The following is a 26,696-nucleotide window of genomic DNA, read 5'->3' on the forward strand; positions in this document are numbered from 1 at the left end:
AAGTCTCAGTATCTAACTCTTGATTTCTTTCAGGGGGTGCAATTCTACACACAGTTGAAGACAATCACTTCTCAGTGGAAAGAGGAAGATGCCACCCTTGCCAAGCCTGCTGTAGTTATGCCAACCATGGGGAACTAAAAGCAGTGTGTGCGTCACTTGTTAGAGAAGGTGTTGAAAGTGTTCCTCATCTACTACGGTGAAGGGTACTCTTTGATGTTCCCTAATTCCATTGTTGCCCTAGAAATACAAAGACCTCTTCATTTCAAATCAAATTGGCCAAGGGGCTTTAACACAAAATTTAGATTTTTCATCTTCAGCTAAGCTAAATGCATCTTCTAAAGGAAATACTCTGCTTTGAGTAATCAGACAAAAATATGATCAGCTTCTGTCCAAGCTCTATTCTCCATTGAATGTTTGCTTTTTGGTGCCAATTATATCAGTTGCTGGTATCACTAGTGCAGTTCACATGTGGTGTGCCCTGGTCCTGTAAGACTGTAAATCAGTTTTCCCCTAAGAAACTCTGGGTATTTTGGAGCAGCAGATTTCTTTGTAATAGGACTGTGTGGCAAATTTTAGGAAAGAGAAATCTGGCCCTTAACTTTAGTAAATAGTCTTCAAGAATCCAACACAGAAGAAATAGCTGCCCCAAGGGCATGGTCTTGTGAACAACCAGATACAGCTCACCTTCATTGGGAGCTTTTAGTCCCCATCATGCATGGAAGCAATGTGCTAATACAGTTTTAAAATAAGACTTTTTTCTACCTTACTCAGCAATGTGCCTACATAAGATTTATATATGATTTTTTAAAAAAGAGAATATGTGTGATCTGTTTCTAACATTTCTGGATCTAACGGGAAAGCAGAGAGAATACTTTTCAAGAAACAATCAGTCCTATTAAGGTAGCTTTTGCTGGAATATTGCTTCCCATTTCACAACTTTACCAAATGTGAGTTGAGAACTGAAGACTCTAGCAATAATTATGGGCGGACAGGTCATCCTTCATACTGGGAGTGCATAGTACTTTTTATATGGAGATCTTGGATTGCATAGCACCCTGTGGAGTGCACAGGTTGCTGTGAGTGATGCAGCCATGGGACAAAGGAGATAGGGATGCTACTTCTGGACTTAATAGGTACCCTCTTCAGACAATTTTAAAAAGCAGGGATGCTGTACAGCATCCCAAGAGTGCACCTTGAAGCCCCACCCCCCCGGGCTCAATGGTTACAGCATTTGCTTGCAGAGACAAACCCATGCACAGACTCTGTCTATAATCGGACTGCCAAGAAGCCCCAGCTTTCAGTCACAGAAAGAATCTGTTCACGGTTGCAACATTTGTCTCTGGAGCCAAAAGTTGTAACCATGAATAGTGGGAGATTTCTGAGCACATCAGTGCAGAGATGAGGCTTCAGGGTGCCTTCTTGGGATGCATCCCTGCTTTTAAAATGTTTTAAGAGAGCTAAGATGTCTAAAGTATGAGTTTAAAAAAACACTCACTAGAAGAATTTCCTCCTTTTACTTGGAAATCATGCTGTTAATTCTTTTGTTTAATCAAACAAACTCAGACTTCTAAATATTCTGCCTTGTGTAACAAGCAAGTGCTTAAATTAAACACTTAAATTAAAATGATAATCAGTAGTTGAATTGGTTATTCATCTGTATGCTAGAAGGGGACACATAATGGTGTTAATCATGAATAAACAGCTATTAATTTCAGAATCCTTCTGGTTTTCTTTATAACTATTGCTATGAGCTGCACTCGAAACACATTAATACCCCAAACCTACTGTTTTAGTGAGCGTTGGATTGTAGCCACAAGGTCTCTTCACTTCATCCTTCACAAAGTTTGGTGATATCAAAACACTTTTACTGACTTTGCACATACTTTACTGATTTTTTTAATTCCAGAAAGTGCTCCAATACAAACTCTTTGAAATAAAACACTGAAGTAATTACATAGCCAAGGAATAGGCTTCCATCTTGAAAGAAAGCTGATTTAATGAAATCTTTCTCCCCATCAAATGAATTCAGTTATTCTCCAAGTTGATTTGAAAGAGCAATTGGAAGTAAAATGTTGTAATGCATAGAAAACAAGGATGCAGTTTCATAGCTGCAGAATTATATGCTTTATAGCCCTGAGATCCAGGAAAAAGGGTAGAAAACAAGCTTTCATGACTTCTGTTGTTTCTTGAACAGCAGTCCTCTTAGTCTGGCTGTGGTGGTATAATGTGAATATCTGGAAATACTGTTTTTGAGCAAGGTGGCTCTGATACAGGTGCCTGCTGAGTAATGAAGGTTAAAGTGGGAGTAGTCTCATCAGTGCTGTAAGAAAACAGTGAAAAGTGGTCAGTACCAGCAAGTGTATTCATGCAGGCAAGCCAGATTGTCACCCGCATCTTAACACTTCCCATCCAATTGTACTCAAGATGATGGCAGCAATTCTGATCTCTTGTCAGTTTCAGACAACACACATTTAACACACATGCATACTCTGGGGAAGGTTTCCACTCATGAGTTACCCCTGCTTCTTATACTGAGAAACTTAATTTCCATTGCATTTAATTATTTATGGACAGAATCCAGAGAGTGAATTGCTCACAAAATTGCTAGGCTTAACATTCATCAAACCTTGTAGTAATTATTGTAGCTAAGTATTCTTGGGTGGGGGCGCATAAATACTACACTGGTTAAGGGTACTTTAAATGGTCACTCTAAACAGCAGTCCAATTAAAGAACAGATGTATTTTACATCTCTTATGATATAATACAGATAATTGTAATACAATGATAAAACAATTATTTTGCTCTTCAGCAGACATTCCATGAAGGAATGATTTAACCGCTTCCCTCATGTTCTGAAAATGCCATGAGGGAAGACTAGCTTCCCTTATGTAACCAAGGTCCTCAAAGAGGACATGCTAGTGAGAAACTCAAGAAGTGTAGCACTTTCACAGGCACTGAACCTAAACACTATGTATTCACTTGATTTCATTTCTATTCCCTTCCTCATTTCTTCCTTTAAAAGAAAGAGAGTGAGCGAGAGACAGACAGACACTCATTGGCTGACATACCACCTACACTGTTGCAGAACAGGGCAGATCTTCATTACATTACTGCTCTTGCACGGGAGCTGCTGTAGCATGGATCTTCCCATGCTGGCAAGGTAACATGAAAAGCACCAGTGCTGCAAATCCTTCTGGAAGTATTCACCCTTTCTGGAAACCTGAACAATACTGGCACCGTCCCAGTGGCAGAGTCAGAAGATGCATTGGTTTCCACACTACCAGCATAACACAAGAGAGGTGGCCTTAAATGTTCCCACAAAGGGCGAAGGCCACAAATAATGGGTATTACACATTTCGAAAGGAAGCAAAGATCAGCCTGGGAGCGTTATATTGTGCAGACTGGCTGTGGTAAATATGATATACAAGCATCCATTACCCAAACAATAGAAGCTTTAGAACTGCTCTGGGCAATATGAGTGTTAGTCGTCAAGGATGTCAAGCACTATGCACCTGCAACAGCTATACATGCAATTATTATAGGATTGCTGACCATGCAGCCAAGTGCTAGTTTCAACTTTTCACATGTACTGCCTGAAGTGCTATAGGAAGCTGACTACCACAGATCACGGTGGAGCAGAAGAACTGGACGTTAACATTATTATTTAACCTATATGTTAAGTGACTTTCCAGTGCACAAGGTGATGTACAACAAAACCAATTATAACAATTCAACAATAATTCCAAAAGAACAGGACAACAAAAACCAAACTAAACGTACTATAGGCAATAACAGATCTACAATGCTGACGCCAAGTCTTGCAAAAGTTTCACAGCCTAAATCACAGCCAACCACACGTACAAATGAAAACCTTTATTTATCCAGACTGAAGTAGAAAAACAAAGTTATTCTTTGACATGTTTAACTTACAATATCAAATACTTCTAAAAAAAGAATGTTACTATAGTTAGATAAACTACTGTCTTACCCAGTTTTCGTTGTTTCAGCAAAATTGTACGAGGCTGGAGTTAAAGGAACCAACGCTTTACTGTATTTCCTAGTAAACAAACAGGAGGATAAATTCTTAGTTCCATAGGACCTCTTTATTATTACAGGATAATATAATTTATTATTACAGGATAATAGACTTTTCCCATTCCTATGGGTGTGTGAGAGAGAAGTGTTGAATGAAAAGAAAGCAGGCAGAGCTGATCTAGTATTAAGCTCTTGTTTGGTTTTGGCTCAAATCTTAACAAAATGCAATGATGGGATCTTGCAACATTTTGTTGGGAAGTGAAGGAAAATATTAGATCTGGACACAATATAATCAGTACATGTTAATATGAAAGGTTCAAAGGAATCAAGGAATATACAAATGCACCTAGGCCTTTGGCCTATGCTTGCTTTGGTGAAGAATACTTTCCATGTATAACTGAATATAACTGAATGGATCAAGCTAGACCACAGGCAACAAGGTTTAGCAAGAACAGGAGATAAGACTCTGGATGAGTAAAAGGGATAAAGAACAAGTATGTAGTACACCGCTCTGGGCTCCTTGGAGGAAGAGCGAGATATAAAATGTAAAATAAATAATAAATAGAAATTTACTTCATAATTAGGGGAGCGGATCTACATGAAAGGGGGCAAGGGCTAATTATAATATAAGGTGGACCAATAGCATGACATGGGAGGATACAAGGAAGAACAATCTGGTCAGGATAAGCCAATCAAAATGGAGAGAAAAACACACATTTCTAAAAATGGTATTTGATTACTGTGGAGCAGGGTTATAAAAAGTATATCTTAATGAAGAATCAGGGGTTCAGTATTTCGGTTGACCCATGTCTTTAAGATTGCTGTCTGTCATTATCATTTGATGTTGAGGTCTATTTTGTGTCTGTTAAATTTTTTTTTACAATTTTCACTTTAAACTTCAGAGTTTTGTTCTTTGGGCAAAGGGCAACAACTGGAGAGAACTTCGCATTTTGATTTTGCAGCTGAGCTTCTGGCCAGGCTTGGCTGCAAGTAAATTATTTGCAGAGAGTTTGCTAACGCTTCTATAGAAGTCATTGGCTCTACAATAAATACATCTGAGCTTTATTTCCATTCTCTTAAGATGGTTCTCTTCTTGGGTAATGTAAGTACAGGTGGCCCTTATTATCTGTGGTTTTGGCACTTGCGGTTTTGCATATCTGTGCTTGGGCAATAAATACTGGATGTCATTAATCATGATTTAAATTGCTTCACAGACTATTTTAATTATTTAAATCACTTGTCAGGAAAATCATCATTTTCTAGTAAAAGTACATTCTTATTGTCTAATATAACCTTAATACATATTCAGAGATAGATGTAGGTTTCAATTTTAAAAGGTAGATACACGCTGTAATAGGCACACACGTCTCATAATGCCGTTTCATTCGGGTAACCAGGCTTAACATTTCTATGTTGCACTGTTTGCATTTCGCACACACGCCTATCTTACACACAGAAATTTAATTAAAATATTCCCAAATGAGATCTCTTTTACAGATAGTCATGATAGGTGCTTCCTTTTTACAGTGAAGGATACACCAACAAGTTTGCTCAGGATTGCATGAATATATTTTGTCCACTTTTATTTTCACTTTCCATTCCACAACCCCCACCCCTTGCATTTATAATAATTTATAACTCCTCCTTGCTCAGGTCTACTCCACCCCCGCCAAATCCTCTATTCATGTATTGACGACATTTGTCATTGCACTTTTGGGGGAGTGGGGGGGCAAGGTGTGTGTGTGTCTCTCTGTGTGTGTTGCACGTACACTACTTGCAGAATAGGATTGATCAGGTCTGTTAGTCATATTCATGATGATATCTTTGACCTAGATTTTTTAATGAATGTTATTTTTAAAAATTAAAATCAATTTTAATCCAAAAAATCAATTTAAAAATAAAAAATCTGATTTAAATGTTAAAAGTCCAAATATATATATATATAAATTATTTTTATGAGAGGAGTTTGGAGGATAGTGGAGTGCTTTGGTTTCCATGTTTAGAGTTTTTTGTGCTTCTAAAAGCCATTTGGGGTAGCATTTAATATTCTTAGGGAGCCATTGGGAGTCTCCTTTTTGATGCTTTTTGGAGCCACTTCTGTGGAAGCCTCTTGGAGCCTTTTGCTGGAGCCTCTTGCAGCATTGTGCTGCCCTTGTAAGATGCTAATTATCACTTTTATAATTTTAATCAATTTTTTAAATTAAAAAATTCAAATTAAAAAACTAATTTTAATTTTGATAATTACAGTACTGTATTGTTTAATTTAAATTGCAATTAAAATTCAATTTAAATTGAATTTTAACCACCCTGAGCCATTTTTGGAAGGGTGGTATAGAAATCAAATTAATAATAATAATAATAATAATAATAATAAATTAAAATTTGGTTTTAATTATCCATTGAAAATTGATTCTTTCACTCTTTTCTTTCACACACTCCTCTGTGTGCATTTACTTGAAATGGATTTAATTCTGTGCTGCCTGTTTGGTCAACCTACCAACCAAACAGGCCAGTGAGCTTGTGCTACTAAGTGCTGGACTTCAACTGATGGGTAAGGAAACTTCATGATTATGCATTACTAGAGGAGGTGCGTGGCACTGCTAGAGGAGCTAGAGAGTGGGAGATCTGAAGTGGTCAAGATACAGTGCTATGCTCCACCCTTATTTCTGCTTTTACCCCGTCTTTTAGCTCATTTTCCTAGGCTCTGGAACCTAACCTGCCAATTCCCATTGACTTAAAGGTTCATGATTCACAGTTTCATTATCCATGGTTGTAGGCCAGAACGGAACAGCTGCGAATAGCTTCTTTTGGGTTTTTTTACTATGTGGTATAATAATAGTGCTTGTTATTAAGTTCTCAAAACTAGAACATTTAAAATGCCATTATTTAAAAATTATAAAGCTTCTTAATGAAGTCAAGATCCTTGCTCTAATTGCGATATAGGATATCCTCACAAACTTCTGTGCATATTTTTTTAATCCCTGTTAAAAAGCTGCCTTCTACTGAGTCAGACCACTAGTCCATCTAGCTCAGTATTGTCTACACAGACTGGCAGTGGCTCCTCCAAGGTTTCAGGCAGGAGTCTCTCTCAGCCATATCTTGGAGATCCTTGGAAGGAACTTATAACCTTCTGCATGAAAGCATGCAGATGCTCTTCCAAGAGCAGTCCCTTAAGGGGAGTATCTTACAGTGCTCACATGTAGTCTCCCATTCAAATGCAAACAGGGTGGAACCTGCTTATCAAAGGGGATAATTCATGCTTGCTACCACAAGACCAGCTCTCCTCCCTAGTCCAGCTCTCCTCCCTAACGGGATCCTTCAGTCCACAAGCATCTACAGTTTATTCACCTGTTGAATTTTTGTCTGTCCACACTAGGTGGCAGTGTTTATGAGACTAATGTGAGCAAAATTGTATATAAAGCAAGAGTCACATTCAACAAAACCCAGTACAGAGGCTGGGACCCTCTGTGCACTAGGCCGCCACTAACTCTGGGCCATCCCAGCACCCCACAAGTGGCTTTAAGGTTTTTCTCCATAGGGAAGAATGGAGGTTTCAGCAGCCCCATAACTGCACTTGGGGGGTGCTGGGGTGGCCCAGAGCGAGGGTGCCAACCACCCCCATGGGTTGCTAACCCATGGGGTACTGGGTTTTGTTGTTTCTGAAGTGTTCTGAGTGTAGATTCTTTGGTAGCATATAATATTTTCAATGACAAACCATGAATCTACTCTCATTGCTAACCTTAAAGACACATAAACTTCAAAAATCACTTAAAAATCAGCCCTTTCAAATAATTCTGATAGCTTCCTGGCCCCCCTTGGGTACTACCACCCACCACACTCTGCTCTTGGACACCCCTTTCCCCCCGACGTGAAGCTATACATTTGCTGACACCTCCATGCTTCTTTATGGAGAAAAACCTTAAAGTTGTGTAAACTTCAAAAATCACTTAAAAACCAGCCTTTTGCCCAATTCCTTTCAAATAATTCTGATAGCTTCCTTGCCCACCTTGGGAATTACCACCCACCACACTCCACTCTAGGACACCCCTTTCTCCCCGACGTGAAGCTATACATTTGCTGCAATCCTCATTATTCTCTATGAGGAATTCCAAAATAATTTTAAAATTCACCAATAATCAGAGGAGTGTCCGATTGCCTTGGAACTTTGTGGGTGGTAGGCACCCCTGGGTGTCTACCACCCACCCCACTTTTGTGCCCCTAGATGCTCCACAATAGGGGATATGGGCTGGTTTGTGTTCCATTATACCCTATGAGAAAAATTAAAATTTCAAATATTCATTTAAAAAATCATAGAGGTGTCCGATTGCTTCAAGATTTGCATGGTTGTTGGCACCCATGGGTGCTCCACATTAGGGAATAATGGGCTGGTTCGAGTCCCATTATACTCTGTGAGGAAAAAATAAAAATAAAATTTAAAAATTCATAAAAAATCGTACGAGTGTCCGATTGCTTTGGGGTTTGGGTGGCAAGTACCCCTGGGTGCCAGCTACCACCCTACCCATTTTTGGATGTCTGAACCAATTTGAGTTCAAACCGAACCAGAAGGAGGTTCGAGCAGAACCAAAACCGAACCACCCTCTCTTGGTTCGAACCTGGTTCAAATTCGAACCGAACCGGGCAAACCGGTTTTGTGCACATCCCTAATCACTGGATGTCAGACCAATGGAGCACTGCTCCACTGGATGCCACACACCTTTTCCAAAGCACCAATTTTTTCCTATTTCTCAAAATTTATAATTTTCCCACAAGTGCTGAGCTGAGTACATCAAAAGGTACTGACTTGATGGGCTCTAAGAGCTTTATAACCTTCACACTCATTGTAACAAACAGGAATTTACCGGTGACTCAAGCCATTCATCTTTGCAAAGAGTAACCTCAGCACACTCTCCTTCTGCTCCCAGGTCAATTCAGAAATGTCCACTTTCCCCTTCTTAATATTTGTCCTACAGCAGGGGGGAAAGGAATAAGATAATTCACAGCATACCAATATAAAAACTGCAATCATGCGGACTTCAACATACTCTGAATGATCTGGTAGAAGAACATCAGAAGACATTGTATAAGCCAGATGTAAACTTCACCTGAAATACTGGTTCAGCTATCACATGGAACCATGTGATCTGGATAGTGATCCGTTGCATTCATAATATTGGGTTCTGCGCCTGCGCAGTGACCTCACGGACCGATTAGCTAGCTCCTCGCTCCGCCCCTAACTGCCCTGCACGCGATCGTGCTCTTCTCCACTCTGGCAGTTGGGGCGTTGTCTTTCAGTTTCTGTTTGACCGCCATTGCGTCAACACCTCGGACTGTTAGCTCCTCGGCAAATTAGTGATTTGATTTACTGGAAAAAGACTAAGGATGAGAAGGCAACGGTCATTACGCGTCACCTACTGAGAACGTTTAAACATGCGGCCGAGACAGAGTCACGTGTGATGACCACAGCTATAACCTTACGGCGCCATGCGTGGCTACGATCGACTAATTTGCAACAGGACATGCGCGATAAGGTAGAACACTTACCTTTTGATGGCAAAGGGCTCTTTGCAGAAACAACTGATTCTACTATGCAATCGTTAAAGCAGTCAAAGTTCACTGCCAAGACATTCATGGCTACAGTGGGTGGTGGACAGTCATCAAAGTTCCGCGCTTATGGACGCCAGCAAGGCCATTCAAGATACAGACAGGAGAGAAGGGACTACAAGCGACAATATAAGCCTTATCAGAGAAATAAGTCCTATATGCAACGAAACCAAAGGGGACAGAAACAAGGCAAGGACCAACAAAAGCAGTCTCTTTGATGGGATGGTCCATCCACCTCATATGCAACCAATAACACTACAAGCTCAAACACCCAAGGCCCACAATGGCCTTGTGCAGGTCAGTGCTACCATCAAACTGGCCAGTCACGCTCAAGCGTGGCGCAATATAACATCAGACCAATGGGTATTGAAGATCATAAGGTATGGCTATGCAATAGAGTTCAAAGCTTTGCCACCTTTCCAAGGAATAACCTATACCAGACCAACCCAGGTCCTGATAGAGGAAATACAAGTGTTGTTGGAAAAGCAGACGATTGTGCCGGTGAGGTGGGTGGACAGAATGCAGGGATTCTATTCCCGATATTTCCAAATCCCCAAGAAAGATGGGGGAGTAAGAGCAATAATGGACTTGAGACAACTGAACTTATATGTGGATACAAAGAAGTTCAGGAGATAACACTGCAGAGTATTTTGCACCTACTGGTGCAAGAGGAATGGGCCGTCACCCTGGACCTGAAGGATGCCTATTTTCATATAGGTATTCGAGAGGGGCATCGCAAGTACTTGCGGTTCACCGTAGGAGATACAGCGTACCAATATCAGGTTTTGCTGTTCAGCCTATCCACAGTGCCACGAGTATTCACCAAGGTCATGGCAGCTGTTGTAGCTTACTTAAGAACCAATGGGATAGTGATATATCCGTACTTGGACGATTGGTTAATGGTCAGCAACGAAAGAGAAGAGTTTTGCAAGTCCAGTATGTACTCACACTTCTGAAAGACTTAGGAATCACAGTGAATTTAAAGAAATCCAGGCTAGACCCATGGAGACGGGTCGATTACATTGGGGCAATACTGGACATGCAGGACAAGAAAGCTTACCTACCACAGTCCAGGTATGCTCAGATCAAAGAGCTGGTGCAGATGTTTCAACTACATCCCAGACAAAGGGCAGTGTCGGTTCAAAGGCTGCTAGGGCTTATGGCGTCATGCAATGCGATGGTTTGCAACACGCGACTGCATATGCAAACCCTGCAGACTTGGTTTTTGAAGAACTTTCGCCTGAATCGAGACAGCCAACAAAAGTGGATTTCACTCCCATGGGCAGTGTTGAAGTCTCTGAAGTGGTGGACAATTTCAAGCAATTTACTGTCGGGCGTGTCTTATCGACCTCTTACGCCGACATGCAGTGTCACGACGGACGCCTCCCTGCAGGGTTGGGGGGGCGCACTGTCTGCACCATCAGATACAAGGGCAGTGGTCGAAGCAGCAGGCAAGAAGACACATAAACTACCTGGAACTCCTAGCTGTGTTTTTGGCGCTGAAGGCTTTTCATGCACTACTGCACGGGAAGGTAGTGCAGGTTCGACTAGACAACACCACGGCAATGGCGTACCTGAACAAGCAGGGAGGCACAGTTTCACGGTCGCTATGTGTGCTAAGTCAAGACATCTGGAATTGGTGTGTGGCTCAAAACATTGTACTGATGGCGATACATATAAAAGGGGTGGACAATATTCAAGCGGATGGACTCAGCAGGTCCCTGACGTGCAATCAGGAGCACGAGTGGGAAATGAATATGGACTGCCTGTCGGCGCTGTTCAACAATTGGGGATGGCCGACGGTAGACTTATTTGCGACGGCTGCAAACGCAAAGTGTCCAACATATTGCTCTTGTGCAGGTGTTGGAGTGGGTTCTCGGGGGGACACATTTCAATACAGATGGACCAAGAGCCTATTTTACCTGTTCCCGCCGCAGCCACTGATATCGAGAGTGATAGTGCAGCTACTCAGAGACAACACGAGAGCTATTCTGATAATGCCATGGTGGCCCAGGCAACAGTGGTTCTCAATGCTGCTGAGAATGTCAAAAAGAGTGTACCACAGATTCCCCACACGGTCCGATTTGTTGTCACAGAGCTCCAGGGCAATACAGCACCCACAAGTGGAAACACTACGACTCACGGCGTGGCGCATAGGTTATTAGATAAGTTCCTACTAAATAATAGAAAAAGATCAACCGCCACAACTATATGAGTAAGTGGAAACGGTTTAGGCAATACGCCAAAGAGCATGGCTTCTTCCTGAGAAGAGCCACAGTGACTCAAGTACTCCTTTATATGACTACGCTAAAGATAACAGGGCTGGCGAATACTTCCTTGAAGGTGCACTTGTCTGCAATCTCATCGGAACATAAGGGATGGGACAAAACTACAGTTTTTTCCCATCCGGAATGCAAGAAATTCCTCAGGGGATTGAACAATTTGTACCCACCAGTACGACGCCCGCAGCAGCAGTGGGACTTGACGTTAGTGCTGCAGGCGATGACTCAATCTCCATTTGAACCTATGTCGACAACAACTTTGCGACTGCTGACCTTAAAGACTGCCTTCTTAATAGCGATCACGACAGCACGGAGAGTGAGTGAGCTGGCTGCCCTTAGGATGGACCAACCATATATGCAGATTTATCCGCATAAGGTCTCTCTCCGTCTAGATCCACGGTTCCGTCCCAAAATAACATCTGATTTCCACCTCAACGCAGACATAATTCTACCAACGTTCTTCCAGGATCCAAAATCCAGCCTGGAAAAGGAGATGCATGCTCTGGATGTGTGCAGAGCGCTGCTATATTATCTGGATGCCACGAAACATCTGCAACGTACGAAAAAGCTATTTGTTTTATACACGGGAACATCTAGAGGAAAGCCTGTCTCCCGTCAGAGACTAGCACAATGGATTGTGCAGGAGATTAGACTGGCCTATACTAGTCAGGATCAAAGAGCCCCTGGTGGCGCAGTGGTAAAACTGCCCCCTTTAACCAGAAGGTTACAAGTTCGATCCTGACCAGGGGCTCAAGGTTGACTCAGCCTTCCATCCTTCCGAGGTCAGTAAAATGAGTACCCAGAATGTTGGGGGCAATATGCTAAATCATTGTAAACCGCTTAGAGAGCTCCGGCTATAAAGCGGTATATAAATGTAAGTGCTATTGCTAGTGCTATTGCTAAGTGCCGCCAGGGACTTTCACGGCACATGCTACGCGGGCCTACGCTTCTTCGGCTGCGGACTTGGCCGGTGTACCACTGAAGGACATCTGCAGAACCGCGACTTGGACGTTGGGTCAGCCCTTTATACGACACTACGCAATAGACCTGCGCCAGTCAAAGGAAGGAGAGTTTGGGGGGAGTGTACTGAAGCGGGTCCTGCCATAGATGATGCCCACCACCGTGACAGAAGCTGGCTAATCACCCAATATTATGAATGCAACGGATCACTATCCAGATAAACAGGTTGCATACCTGTAATGTATGATCTGGAAGGGATCCGTTGTATTCATAAGACCCGTCCGAACCTCCCCACAAAAAATGAGCAGGACAAGGTTACAGCTAGAATGTAAAGATAAAGCAAATGCTGGTCCTCCAGAAACTGAAAGAGACACGCCCCAACTGCCAGAGTGGAGAAGAGCACGATCGCGTGCAGGGCAGTTAGGGGCGGAGCGAGGAGCTAGTTAATCGGTCCATGAGGTCACTGCGCAGGCGCAGAACCCAATATGATGAATGCAACAGATCCCTTCCAGATCATACGTTACAGGTATGCAACCTGTTTATTTCACATGGAACCATGGTTAAATCTTGGTTTTGTGTGATATTGCTGGGCCTTGGAAGCACATGATTCCCTCCCCACTCTGCCTGAAAGAGCCTCAGAGAAATTCTAGTTCTGATTCTGATCATAGTTAAAAACAAGCCAAAATCAGCTGTGACACTAATCTTGGTTAATTCTAGCAACTTCCTTGAAGTAAACCAAATTGTGAACCCAAAGTTTGGAACTGGGTTTCAAAACTTGGAAGTTGATTAGAATAAACCATTATCAATCAGTCTGGACATGGTTTGCTTATAACCTCAGTTGGAAGTTAATAATTCTGAGGCTCTTACAAACAAGGGAGGGAGACGTGCATGCTCCCAAAACTTGGGGATGTTCAGCAGAACCAAGGTTTAATCCTGAATCCATGTAATGTCTGAGCCAGCCTACAGTGTTCGATTTTGATTAACTCATTATAATGAAGGGCTCAGAGTCCAATATGAAAATAAAGAGACCTGTTTAAAAAATCCACGTGAAGACAGATCGTCTTCTCAATCAACTTAAGGAAAACAAACACTGATGGGGACAGTACAGAACAGGGCTGCTCAACTTTGGCCCCCAAGCCGATGTTGGCCTACAACTCCCATCATCCCTGACTACTGGACAATGTGGCTGGGGATGCTGGGAGTTGTAGACCAAAAACAGATAGAGGGCTGAAGTTGAGCAGCCCTGGTATAGAAGGTAAAATCGGACTAGAACTATTACTAGAAGCAGGCTATCTTCCAGTACAACTATGACCTTACCATAGTACAACATAGTACCCCAGTACAACCATGGCCTCACCACTGTCAGTATAACATTCTTCAATAATGTACCTAAAACATCATAGTTATGGAGTTCTTTGCTCATATGGAAAGTGTATCCCTAACATACAGTAAAAACCATTCTTGAAGCATATTTGGGACTTGAAGCATATTTATACATTAGTCCTGGGAGAGGCAATTGGAGGCTCAAGCCTCAAGACACTTTCTAGACACTAGTCTTAATCCTTAGGACCAAACACTCACACGCACACTATTGTCACATGCACACTATTATGAACCTCAACTACTTTCTCCTAAAATGAGGTATTAGCAAAGGGCTCGTTAACCATTCCTCTTGTACTGTGACCAGCAAGACAAGTTTTGTCTGACCCCTTTCTTTGTCTAGGAGAAACTGTCAAGATGTACACGGGGCCAGCCCAAGTGCACAAACAACTCAAATGATCTTTTTGGAGGGCAGTATTTTTAGTAGCATCAGTAAAACAGTGTGAAATCCAAGAAACATGCCCAAGGGTCCCTTGCAGTGTCTGTGAGGATGACAAGGTGCAAGTGATGCCCCAGTATCCGCGGCAACATGCAAACAATCCTGAGTTATACCTCTTGGGTTAAACAGTGCTGACTTCTGGTATAGCCAAACATCTTGGGACAGACCTGGCTCACCAATGGTATTTGCTCACCTATCATTTTCCTGTAAAAACTGATTTTGTTTTTTAAATCTCTCTCAATATTTGTGGCATTGCACATTTCATGCAAAACCAGTACAGTAAAATTATACAAGAAGCAGCAAAAGAATAAGCATAATACATCTGGAAAAGGAAAGGAATAAAGACATAAGCTCCATCCCCAGGACATACTCCCAGTGACTCATTCTGTCAACAGAATTTTGTAGGGCAAGAAGTTAAAATAGGAAAGTTTGCCTTGCTTAAAGCTGTGACAGCACTACTGGGCCTATACACAGCTTCCCAGATGTTTCCACTAAAGACAATGTTCATCGGATGCACACGTACAAATGCTTCTAATTGACTACCGGTACAACAGCAACAGTAACTCACATTACACTAGTATTAGGGATGTACACGGAACTGGTTTGGAGGCCCTTTATGGGCCTCCAAACCAGTTCAAATGATTGGCGGTTCCACCGGTTCGAGGGGGGGGGCATACCTTTAAGGGCGGGGCAGGGTGCCCTTACCCCTCCCGCCACGTTTCCCCCACCGGCACTCCATTTAAGAAGTCTCCATCGGGGTGGCAACATACCTCCCTGCCACCCCGGTGTCCTCCTTGGCGGGAAGCAAAAGGAAGTACCTGGCATACATGCACAAGCCAGGCATGTGCATGTACACGTGCTCACACACGCACACCTGGCATATGCACATGGGCCGGGTATTTCCTTTTACTTCTGGCCGAGGAGGACATTGGGGCAGCAGGGAGGTACGCTGCTGCCTCAACAGAGACTTTTTAAATGGAGTGCCAGCGGGGAAACACAGTGGGAGGGGGGAGGGGTAAAGGCACCCTCCCCCACCCTTAAAGATATGCTCTCCCGCCTTCGAAACACCACCCCACCGGTTCCATGCACATCCCTAACTAGCACATGACTCTTAACAAGACAGAAGCAATAAGGCATCAGTCTGATCTCAAGAGTGTATTTATGCTTATCTTTGATTTCCAGATGTAGTTATATTGCTGGACTACACCAGCAGTGAATAGTCTCCTCCTCCTCCTGCTGTCCACACTTACACTGTCCTTTTATATAATTTCTAACTTGACTTACTCCAGGATTTACTTATGTGTTTCACTTCTGTAAATAACAGGTTAATAGCTATCCTGCAGACCTTTGCTTAGATATGGGAAAGCAAGGGAAAAGATGCTCTTGCACTACTCTGTCCAGACAGAAACAAATAACTAAGCTACTTTCTACTGCAACACCTTCTACAAGCCAAGTCAGAAGCAGGAGGTCATTAATGCATCCAGGACTCAGTAAATATACCTGGATGAAAAGTGGCACTCCAGAACTGCTATAGTAACTTTATAATAAACAGTGGTGGCACTATAATGGGAATGCACCACAATAATGAAATCGCAGCAGCCATTTTTCTCTTAGACTCGTGGCATATTCAGCTGGCTATGAATTCAGAAGCCAAATATGCCATTTGAACATATCTGACTCTTGCAGTCCTGACCTGCAGGTTGTTCCAGCCTCTAGTTAGCTTGCCACTAGTCCACAATAACCAGACTAGTGCAGTTTTGCAACCTACAGTGAGATGCCTGGCTGGGCAAGAGGTGCCTGCCTTTTCCTGGGATACTGCCTAGGCTGTAAACATGGGCAACTGCCATCTGGACATGTTTTTATTTTTAATCTCTACTTATTGTTTAAAATATAGACAATAAGCATTTTACTGCCAAGATACAAGGGAGCAGAACTGGAATGGAAACTTTGGCATCTGTTAAAAGTAGACTGTGAGGAGAGTTCTGCTTATCTCTCTATAATGAGGCTTGATAGAAAGACTTAAATGTTTTCAAAAGTGTAAATTAAAAGGACAGCTGAAACCCTTTTAGGAACTTTCCCCTTAAAGTGTGTTCTGCCATTTTTTCAGCAGCGGGCAATGCTACATCTCCCTAACCTTATGCAACTACCATAGTACTGAACCACTTCCTGTCCCTCCCACAATACACTCCAAGCTGAGGTACTCTTATTTCACAAGCATTTTACACAGCTTCTATTTCTGTCATTCAAGGTGACCAGACCTAAAGGTTCAGCAATGCCATCATTACATGTACCATTTCTCAGCTTCTTCAAGGTCCTTTTGTACACTATTTGTGCTGTGCATGTTGTCATTAAAAGTTCTGATTTGGGGGTATTCCTCTTTCCCTGCAAATGCCGACATCATTTTCCTCTGATAGGCAGCCTGAGCCACTTGCTTGTAGCACTTCCTACTGGTCATGATCTCCTCTTTCACCTGCTCGAGAGCATCTAAGAAAAACTTCTCCACCTCAGTCCTTTCATCCAAGATATTTCTGGCCAGTTTCTTAACCCTGCTCATCTCTCTGTCTTTCATCTCCAGCACCTGCTGCAGCTTCTCAATTTCTATCTGACCTGCCTGGTTCTGCACCAAAGCCCTTTTTTGGGTACTTTGGATTTCTGTTTTAAATTCTCTGGCCAAGAGATTAAGCGCATCTTCCAGTTTCCTCACTCTGTCTTGCAGCTCTTGGATTAACGTTTTCTGCCGAGTAATTTGCAGGATCTTTTCCCGAACCAATATTTCATTGGTTTCCTAGACAGACAGACATAGAGTTACTTGATGTATTGTTTATCCCTGCAACAATTATTTCAAACAAATAATGATAATTATGAATTACATATAGAACTGCAAGCTTTGATAAGATTTCATTAGTAATCAGCTAGACTGTAGATTATTTTTTCCCCTAAGTGCAAAATCTGTCAGTCTCAGATGGACTGAGAGTGAAGGATATACTGCTGTGCAAATTAAACAGAAGTGTCAGATCTCTTCTATGCATACCAAATCTGATAAAAAGAAAACTCAAGATTGGCTTTTCCTTTCAGTTTGTGTATTAAAGTAGTGGATATTTTGTATTTCAGAGTAAAACTTCTACAGTTTTCTTTCTAGCTACAAGTACCACAGACAACTGAAATTGGAAGTGCTCAAAGTTAGCATCAGTATGGCCCGATTCAGTAGTAGGAAATCATGGTTTATTGTTATGTCAGTGGCGGTGGCCTCCATGCCAGGGCTAGTGGCAGCTGGAGGGGCTAGCAAGCAGGAACATCTCAGGTGGGGGCAGGAAACACCTTGCTGTCAGTCCCCTCCCTTAGCACTGGCAAGCAAACCAGCAAGGTTTCCTGGCACTGTTGGCTCTTTCACATACATGAGCCAACAAGAGCCTCAGGTATGTAAGAGGGCAGGAGATTGAATGCTTCCTTTTGCCCCTGCTAACTGGGCAAAGAGGCACCTTTTACCGTGGTGATTCTCTTTATTTAGCAGGGGGAGAGTAACTGGCCCAATTCACCCCCAGCACAGTACTTCCAGTGACTGTTGCTGGTGTGTGTCTTATGTTTCTTTTTAGAATGTGAGCCCTTTGGGGACAGGGAGCCATCTTATTTGTTTGTTATTTCTCTTTGTAAACCGCCCTGAGCCATTATTGGAAGGGCGGTATAGAAATTGAATTATTATTATTATTATTATTATAGTTTGTTATAAACCACAATTTTCTGTTTGATTTGAACTTTCATCCAAAGAGTTTCCCATTTTGTCTGTCTTGGCTTATTAATTGACCATGGTTTGAATGAACCACAATTTCTTGAGTGTGGAGAAAGCAGGAAACTGTGATCCATTTCAAACTGGAAAAAGGAACTTTTCAGTCTCTTCCCCTCATGCACAAAGAAGAGGTTGTCACAACAATGATCTGTTGTTATACCTGAACCAGGCCTATGTCTTTTAAATCCAGGTATTACAACAGTACTGATGGGATTTAAAGTTCTTTTTCTTCTGGTATATTAGTGGAAATACTGGCTCACGTACTAACATTGTGTGCACACAGGAATGTCTCACATGTGTAAGGGGACAGGCAAGATGATTTTGCTGGTCCTCCCCTCTGCTGCCACCAGTGCTCCCCAAACATATGTTCCTGAAACTCCCCTAATCCTCAAGAACATATTTTCAAGGTGGGGGGGGCATTGGGGGCAATAGAAGGAAATCAGGGATAATCAAAAGTCACCCTCCACCCTTGCATCCACAAAATATTCTTACATGTGCACATTAGTCACATATAGCTACTATATTTATTCAAGAATCTCAGATGAATGAATACACACAAATAGAATGTTCTTGTATTAAATTGTAAATTGTTTCCTACTTGAGAAACTATGCCCTTTCTTCAATATTCTCAAAAACACTTTTTAATGGAAAAATGAAAAAGGGCAAAAGTCATAATAGGAACCTTCTCTTGAGAGAGAAAAGCATTGTCCTCCTCCAGTTTTTGCTTTAATTTTTGTAACTCTTCTATTTCTTTCATGTGATATCCAAGAGCTTCATGAAGTCGAACATTCTCTGTAAAAACTGATCTTCCAGTGTTATCCAACTGCCTGAATAAAGACAAAGATAATTCAGCAGTTGACATCACAGACTTCCTGTGGTAACTACCAGACTTCACAGTGCATAACCCAAAGTGAGCTGCTGGGAATAGCAGGCAAGATCCAAACAAAGCTAGTCAAAACTAAGCACCATTGAAATAAATGAGAAAAGTTAGTCATGACCAACCTAAGCCCCATGAATTTCAATGGGGCTTAGTCATGCCCAGCACTCAAGGGTGTGTGTTAAGACTGCTTTGGGTAGTACCATATATAGATATCAGGAATAAAACACCTGTATAGGCTTATCATCAGGGGTGCACTAGGTAATTTGGGCATCCAGACCACCCAGACGCAAGGCCCTCCCCACGCAAGGCCCACCACCAAACCTCCTTTGGAGGACCCACCCCACCAAACCCCCGCTGTGGTTTGTTTGGTTTTTTTATTCTTACCGCAGCCGAGGGGTGGTTGTGGGAGGGGGGGAGCGGAGCAGTCCTTCTCCCCTCTCCCCCCTTCCTCCAGTTGTGGCAGGGACTGGAGCGATGCTGGCCCGTCCATTGGGGCCAGTGTATTTTACCAACTGTGAGGTGCACCTGTGCAGTTTAGAGATCGTCGCAAGCCCATGATGTCATGGGCTTGCGATGATCTCAACTGCGCAGGCATGCCTAGCAGTTGGTAAAAGACACTGGCCCGAACTGGCCAGCGTCGCTCTTGTCCCCGCCACTGCCAGGGGAGGGGGAAGGAGGACTGCTCCGCTCCCCACCTTCTGCAGCCACCCCTCAGCTGTGGTAAGAATTTTAAAAAAAAACAAAAACACTGAAGGTTTGGCGGGGCACAGGGTGGCTGCCAGACGCCCCCAGCCCCGGACATTTGGAGGCCCCTCAGGACCTTGGAGGACCAGACCAGATCCCCAAGGTCCAGAGGTTAGAGCGCCTCTGATTATCATTATCATATTCTAGCACCTTCTCCATGATTAAGGAACACATAAATTAGATAAGTCTTACAGAATGGCTTCATGGTGGGCCCTTTCTGCCAGCATCACTATCTTCTTCTCTGCTTCTCGTTCCAGTCGTTGCTGAAAGGAATAAAGGAATAATTATATATTTTAAACAGTATGCTTTGGGAATTAAAGTCAAACACAAAGGACTGCTTGGATTTCAAAAGTATATGAAGGAAGTGTGCCATTGGGAATGTTGAGATCCAAAGCAGATGAAGACAGGGGGGGAAAGATTGATATTGCAGATATATTTTCATCAAAACATTTTCTCAGCGATTTCAGGACCAAGGAGTATTATACATGGAACAGGCAAATATCTATAGGAGGTCCTCCACCCTCAATACACCCCCATGCTCAATATGAGGTAGGAAGGATATATCTGCAGCCTCATCAGCCCAATGATGATGCCTACTGCATTTGCAGCTCGGTAGTGGTGATGGATGCACAACTGTGCATCCTGACCAGGACTGGCAGGTTCCAGGGCAATACTTTGGTCTCTGAATGGAGCCAAAATGGGAAAGCTTTTCTGAGTCCTGAACAGGATGAAATCTTGAGTGGCAAGTATTTCAGGGGAAGAAAAGAGAAGCTTTGGAGGAGAAAAGCGGCTATGGGTGGCTTGTGCTCCTGGGAGGAGCGTGCTGGATGAAACCTGCCCATAGGGGCAGAAGGATCCAGGGTGACATTTGAACTCCATCCCTTCCCCTCTTTTTCTGAGCCCTCGGGAACAGAGAAAACCTATAGCAGTATCCGAGATCTGGATCAGATTTGTTTCTTTGTTTCTGCACTTTGAATAATTTGTTTCTGCATCTTAAGGGCACATCCAGACCTGCTCTGTACAAATGAGTCTAGTGATCCTTTGTTCACTTGGATCCCCATAATTTTAGCAGAAAGCCATTTGTGCACAGAGTGTATGGCCAAAATTCCTAGAAGATAGGAAACCAGCACACACTAAAATAGCCAATTTGGGTGACCTTTGGTCAGTCCCAGTTCCTCAACCTAAATTACCTTGCAGGGTTGTTGTGAAAATAAAATAGAGGTGAAGAGTAGATCTTTGTTTGCCACCTTGTGCTCTTTGGAGGAAAGACAAGAGAAAAATATAACAAATAATGGGCTGTAGCCTAAGAAAGTTAATCATCACTAACTAAGTACCATTGAAACCAATAAGACGAGTTAGTCATGACAAGAATTCTAACTTTCTTGGATTCAATCCATAACAAACATTCATTATTGCAGAGATCAGGGAAGCAGTATTATACCTTTTCCTCAAGGAACTTTCTCTCCAACATGCATATTGTTTCTTGATGTTCTTTTTTTGTGGTCTCCATGTTTTCTTTTATCTAGAATTTTAAGAAGAATATAATGATTATTTTAGTCTTCTAAAGAACAATTCACATTAAGCTCCTTAGAGAGGTACCTCGACTCAGCTCCTCCTGCATCAGTGTTTTTCTTTTCATTTGTCAGTTCTGCATTTCTTCAGTCTGACAATATTTTTATTTTATCTGGTTCACCAACTCTTCCATATTTACAAGTTTACTTATCAAGCAAACATATACTGTATTTTATGGACTATAAGACTCACTTTTTTCCTGGAAAAATATCCGCCAAAATTCAGGAGCGTCTCATATGTTTTAACAGTTTAATATGTTAAAACTCTGAAAAACTGGATTAAAATTAAGGTGCGTCTTATAGTCCGTAGCGTCTTATAGTCCGTAAAATACGGTACTCTATGAGCACCATTTATACACAGTACAGGCCTTTGTTACCTTCTCCCATCTTGATACAGCTTTCCTCTTCCTCAAACAGTGTATCATCCAAAGTCTAATGCATTCTAGTCTCTATGTAAGTGCATATTACATCTTATGCACATTTCATGCACTTTTGCATAAGCAAAACATAGCTCAAAGTTTTACTTATCAAATGATAAGTAAATTTATGTTTACCAACTTTTTTTCTTTGATTATGCAATAAAAGGTCTTTTTGTTGAGAGTTTGGAGTTAATATGCACATTGCATCGCTAACATATCGACTTATTCTTCTCTAACGAGCATACTAAAATGTAATCCATCTATAAATGCAAATAGATTATCCCATTTAAAAAATTTAAAATTCTAGTTTTATGTCAGTTCTGATCCTATGTCTCAAAAAAGAATGCATTTCAATTTTTTTAACTTCAAAAAATTACATTTCAACAAGTAACTTCTAATAATTCATATAATCAATGTTTATAGTAAACTTACATCTTCAAGTTCTTTCTCCATAAAGGCTTTCTTTTTGCGAAACTCCTTTATCATTTTCAGTTCAATTTGAATTATGCCAATTTCTTTGGCCTTATTCTGAAATTTTGCCTCCATCTCCTCCAGCTGTTTCATAAATTGTTCTGCCTACAGATAAAATGTTTTTAAAAAATATTTAAAAAACTAAAAATACTAACAACAAACTAAGACTTTAAAATAAGGGTAGATCAGTTCCAAGTCAGTTCTACCTCATGTCAGTCTATACGGTGGTGAGATCTCCATCTAACTTACAACCTGACTCTAGGTGAATTTATGCAGAAGCAAGTATCACTGTGTTGAATGGAACTAATCCCAAGAAAGTATGCAGCCTTGGTTTATTGCCTTGAGGTCAGTATTAACATATTACTGGACCTCAGTTTTTGATTGAAAGATATTGCAGCTTGGCCTATTTATGCTGGGGCGGGGGTGGGGAGGGGAGAGATAGCTAAGGCCCTAATCACAGTTTAGGATTCCATGAGAGACTAGAGACAACTCTAGAAGATGAGGCTTCATATCTTATAGAACTGTAGAAGATACAATTTCAAGGGAGTAATGGCAGGAGAGAGGGCACGCCCTCAACTCCTGCCTGTGGCTTCCAGCGGCATCTGGTGGGCCACTGTGCAAAACAGGATGCTGGACTAGATGGGCCTTGGGCCTGATCCAGCAGGGCTGTTCTTATGTTCTTATATCTTTACTGTTAAACAATCTTGTCTAACATATTTATTAGACAAGATGTGTTTAGCTTGTCTTCAAGCCCCATGCTATCAAACAGCGTCAGAAGAATTGTCAGCTCACCACTTTTTCACTCTCTGCTTTGGCTTGTTGCTTCAATTCATTCACTTGCTGCTTCAGCTTCTCAATCTACACATAAAAAAGTATAGAGTGAATCCTAGAGATTAGGAAAATTGTCTCTTGCAGTTTCCTTCTGCCAACAAGCACAACAATTAAATTCTTGCATTCTAAGCTCTGAGCAGGCCAACCTATTAATAGCTGAGCAAAAGCACTTTGCATATGCTCAATTGCCCCAAGAGTCAACCTTGAAAGAAGGACTTGCCTTCTGACATGAAAACACTTCTTGCTTATTCCAGGAACTGGGTAAAAGAAGGGGACGGGGGGCACTACTTTGAGGGACAGATGTACTCTGAGCATGTTCAGGGCCACATGCTTGCAAACACCACAGGTTCCCTCTATCTGAGTCTCCCTTGGAAGAGTTTTGTGGTAAACTTGTCCCTGCAATCCTGCTCCCCAAAAATGCTAGCTACAGTGGGGAGGGGGAACACCCTACAGTCTAATTCTCTCATGGGAGGGATAAAGAACAGGAGTGACCTGTTAAATAGTAAAGAAAAGGCTATTGGTATATGCTTAGAGACACTCTTTGATCTACTGTGTTTGTATTTGTTCAGAAACACTCTTCTACTGCAAACGCCACCCCCACCAGCAGGAGGTAAGGGAAATTGGTAGGCAATAGAGAGAGATTGGTGCATGGTAGAATGCCAACTCACCACACCACACCACCGGGGGGCGGGGTGGGGGGGTGGGCTGCCCGCCTTGCTTGAAGATGACAGAGTAGTCTCCTATAGTGGTGAGCTCCCTGAAATTCTTTTCAGATCATTCTCAGAGTACATACTTCGAGATCATTTAGTGGCTATTATTTGTTTAATATGCTTATGTTGCCCTGCATCTTCAATTGCACTTCTAGGGTAGTTTACAAAGACATTATAACAACACACAATAATAATAAAAAATAAGATAAACCACAATTATCTATGCCTAAAATATAAACCAGCCATGCCTTATTTATGTCACAGTTGGACTATTGCAATGTGATCTAGGGGCTGCTCAAGAACGTGTTTAGGAGTCTTTGGAAACTAAAGAATGTGGTGGCCAGATTACTGTCAGAAGCTGCTTGTAGTGCTCATATTATACCAGTCTTGCAGGAGCTGCACTCGTTACCAATCTGCTCTAAAATACAATTCATCCCCTTTTACTGACTTTGGACCAGTATATTGTCTACCTTTCAGACTGGTTTTCCATGGCTGCTGTGGTGCTTTATCCATTGTATTATTTTACTCTGTTTTTATTGACATGGTGATGTTTTTAATTTTTGCACATCATCCTAGTATCCCAGGATGAAGGGCAGTATAGAAATGTAATAATATAATAAAATTACAAGAATTAAAACAGAGCTAAAATGTACAAGACCTTAAGAGGCTTGGATAACTAACTTAACTAAATAAATAAAACGTTTGCCTGGTGCTGGAGATGTGTGGGTGCAAGAAAAGCCTCCATGGAAAGGCAATTCCATAAACTGGTATCACCCACCTCCCCTCAGACTGCGTGGAAGGGCCTCTGAAAACGATCTTAATGCAGGGACAGGTTGATGCAGCAGCAAACGTGTGCTATCATCATTTTATAATAGCTTTCTTCATTTCAAGCCATATGACTCGACCTCTATGGTCCCAGTGTGGCCGGTTTCTTGCGATTCGAGTAGCTTTGCCAGGCAGGCAGGCTGGACAGTGCACCGTTCGCCAGGGGCAAAGGCGGCCGCATTACAAGGGGGGGGGGGAGAGGGCCGCCTGGTGCCTACCAGCTCTTCCTTCTCCAGGTCCTGCTTCTTGAGGAGGCTGATCACTTCCACCGAGTCCTTCTCCAGCCGCCGCTGCTGCCGCTCCAGCTCCTCGTTGTTCCGGGCGAGGCGACGGGCGGCCTCGCGGTACTCTTTGCGGGATATTTCGGTCACCTCCAGCCTGGCCTCCCATAGCGCCGCGGCAGCTTTAGCCCGCTCAGCCTCGGTCTCCTCCTTCAGGGCCTTCGAGTCCGCCTTGTTGCCTCGGCCCGCACCGCCACCCGTTTTCGCTCTGCGGGAGAGTGACAATACCGCGGCGCAAGCAGAGGGTCAAGGAGGGCTTGATCCGGTGGCCCTGGCAGCCTCTCGCCCGCCCGCAGCCCATCATGCTTGGGTGGTGTTGCTGCCCGCCGCCTTCGTTACCTACCTCCCTCCCTTCGCGGCTTTGCCTTTCGCCTTCCCTTTCATGTTGCTCCCTGGGGGGGCTTTCCCCCCTCCCTCCACCAAAGCGACCCGTTACTATGGAAACCCGGCGTCGCAGGTTAGTGACACAGAACGCGCGCCCTCGTGACGCAACGCGCAGTGTGTTGACGTGACACGCGGCACCGGCGAGATGTGGAAGGTTGCGAGCCCTGACAAGGTGGTGAGTGGAGAGCTGAATGTGGGAGTGTGTTGAAGTGTCCTGTTTTCCTCCCCCCCGACCCCGCGCCCCGCTCAGGGGTAGGGGGCGAGCTACGGCAAGGCTGCCTTGTCCCTGCTTTCCTGTGCAATTCTGGCTCTGTCCTAACTTCCCAAGTGAACTGTCCCGGACTTCGTTTTGGTTGCATTTGCCTGCCTCCCGCTGCACAGAGCTCCATTATACTCGCCCTCTATACACATCTTCTAGTAGGAATCCAGTCCTTGCCCGAAAGACTTATCCTCTTTTTCAGTCTGTAGCAGAAAAACAATAGAAAGTCATTTCAGTCACTTTAACACATTTTAGAAATCTATGTATTTGTGCCTTGGCAGTTATTTTTCCACATCAGTAAAACGCACATTTATTTATTTATTTATTTATAAATGAATCATATTTTTATACCACCTGATATGTACATCTCTAGGTGGTGATATATTTTCACAACATACAAACATTTGATTAATGTATGAGTGAATCCTGAAAAGAATATCAACTTTATTCTCAAATTCCAGCTATGTTAATGCCTCTAAGGCTTGTGACACCATATTTTGGGGATGCTTTGCTGTGTTGTTGTTTTTTTAATTAGCTACACCGCCTATTGCTGAGTTAGTTTAATACCAGCTAGACCAGGGTAAAGTGACATAAGAGGGTGAGCCAAACATGCCACTCTGTTTTCCCTAGTAAACGTAAAGTGTGCCATAGAATCAGTGGCGACCCCAGAGCCCTGTGGTTGTCTTTGGTAGAATGCAGGCGGGATTTACCATTGCCATCTCCCACGCAGTGTGAGATTATGCCTTTCAGCATCTTCTTATATCACTGCTGCCCAATATAGGTGTTTCCCATAGTTTGGGAAATGTACCAGCAGGGATTTGAACCAGCAACCTCTGGCT

General features: G+C 42.7%; 3 protein-coding genes across 16 annotated transcripts in view; 2 read left to right on the plus strand and 1 right to left on the minus strand.

The window, feature by feature from the left end:
• The window catches only part of ALDH6A1 (aldehyde dehydrogenase 6 family member A1), a 39,067-nt gene extending 37,350 nt beyond the window's left edge, over positions 1 to 1,717 (plus strand). For all 4 annotated transcript variants that reach the window (XM_053263872.1, XM_053263894.1, XM_053263880.1 and 1 more), the window contains one exon: positions 34 to 1,717. In XM_053263872.1, the coding sequence (XP_053119847.1) occupies positions 34 to 138 (105 nt within the window). In that variant the 3' untranslated portion in view covers positions 139 to 1,717. The remainder of the gene's footprint in view (positions 1 to 33) is intronic.
• A 163-nt stretch (positions 1,718 to 1,880) lies between these two features.
• BBOF1 (basal body orientation factor 1) lies at positions 1,881 to 25,702 on the minus strand. 3 transcript variants are annotated; one of them, XM_053263909.1, is made up of 11 exons: positions 25,558 to 25,702; positions 25,152 to 25,422; positions 23,360 to 23,425; positions 22,529 to 22,672; positions 21,548 to 21,628; positions 20,299 to 20,369; positions 19,165 to 19,309; positions 16,990 to 17,483; positions 8,896 to 9,000; positions 3,990 to 4,058; positions 1,881 to 2,320 (listed from the first exon to the last, which is right to left on the minus strand). In XM_053263909.1, the coding sequence occupies exons 1-11, from the start codon at positions 25,596 to 25,598 to the stop codon at positions 2,203 to 2,205; spliced, it is 1,605 nt and encodes a 534-aa protein (XP_053119884.1). In that variant the 5' UTR covers positions 25,599 to 25,702; the 3' UTR covers positions 1,881 to 2,202. The 3 variants fall into 3 exon arrangements, with proteins under 3 accessions (XP_053119884.1, XP_053119894.1, XP_053119902.1); XM_053263919.1 differs by lacking the exon at positions 23,360 to 23,425; XM_053263927.1 differs by lacking the exon at positions 22,529 to 22,672.
• ENTPD5 (ectonucleoside triphosphate diphosphohydrolase 5 (inactive)) overlaps positions 25,644 to 26,696 on the plus strand; it is a 29,139-nt gene continuing 28,086 nt past the window's right edge. For 4 of the 9 annotated variants that reach the window (XR_008310229.1, XM_053263956.1, XM_053264023.1 and 1 more), the window contains exon 1: positions 25,644 to 25,773. The gene's annotated coding sequence lies outside the window, so the exon portion shown is untranslated. The remainder of the gene's footprint in view (positions 25,774 to 26,696) is intronic. The other 5 variants (XM_053263965.1, XM_053263971.1, XM_053264014.1 and 2 more) reach the window with 5 other exon arrangements.

Source organism: Hemicordylus capensis, chromosome 1 (genome assembly GCF_027244095.1).
Source record: "Hemicordylus capensis ecotype Gifberg chromosome 1, rHemCap1.1.pri, whole genome shotgun sequence".
NCBI classification, from domain to species: Eukaryota; Metazoa; Chordata; class Lepidosauria; order Squamata; family Cordylidae; genus Hemicordylus; species Hemicordylus capensis.

Excerpts from the sequence above, each read along its gene's own strand:
- BBOF1 (XM_053263909.1), bottom strand. The coding sequence starts at position 25,598 with ATGAAAGGGAAGGCGAAAGGCAAAGCCGCGAAGGGAGGGAG. Across the intron at positions 21,629-22,528 it reads TGGAGAAAGAACTTGAAGAT|ATAAAAGAAAACATGGAGAC; the intron begins GTAAGTTTACTA and ends TTAAAATTCTAG. Across the intron at positions 2,321-3,989 it reads GCTGAAACAACGAAAACTGG|CACTGATGAGACTACTCCCA; the intron begins GTAAGACAGTAG and ends GTTTTCTTACAG.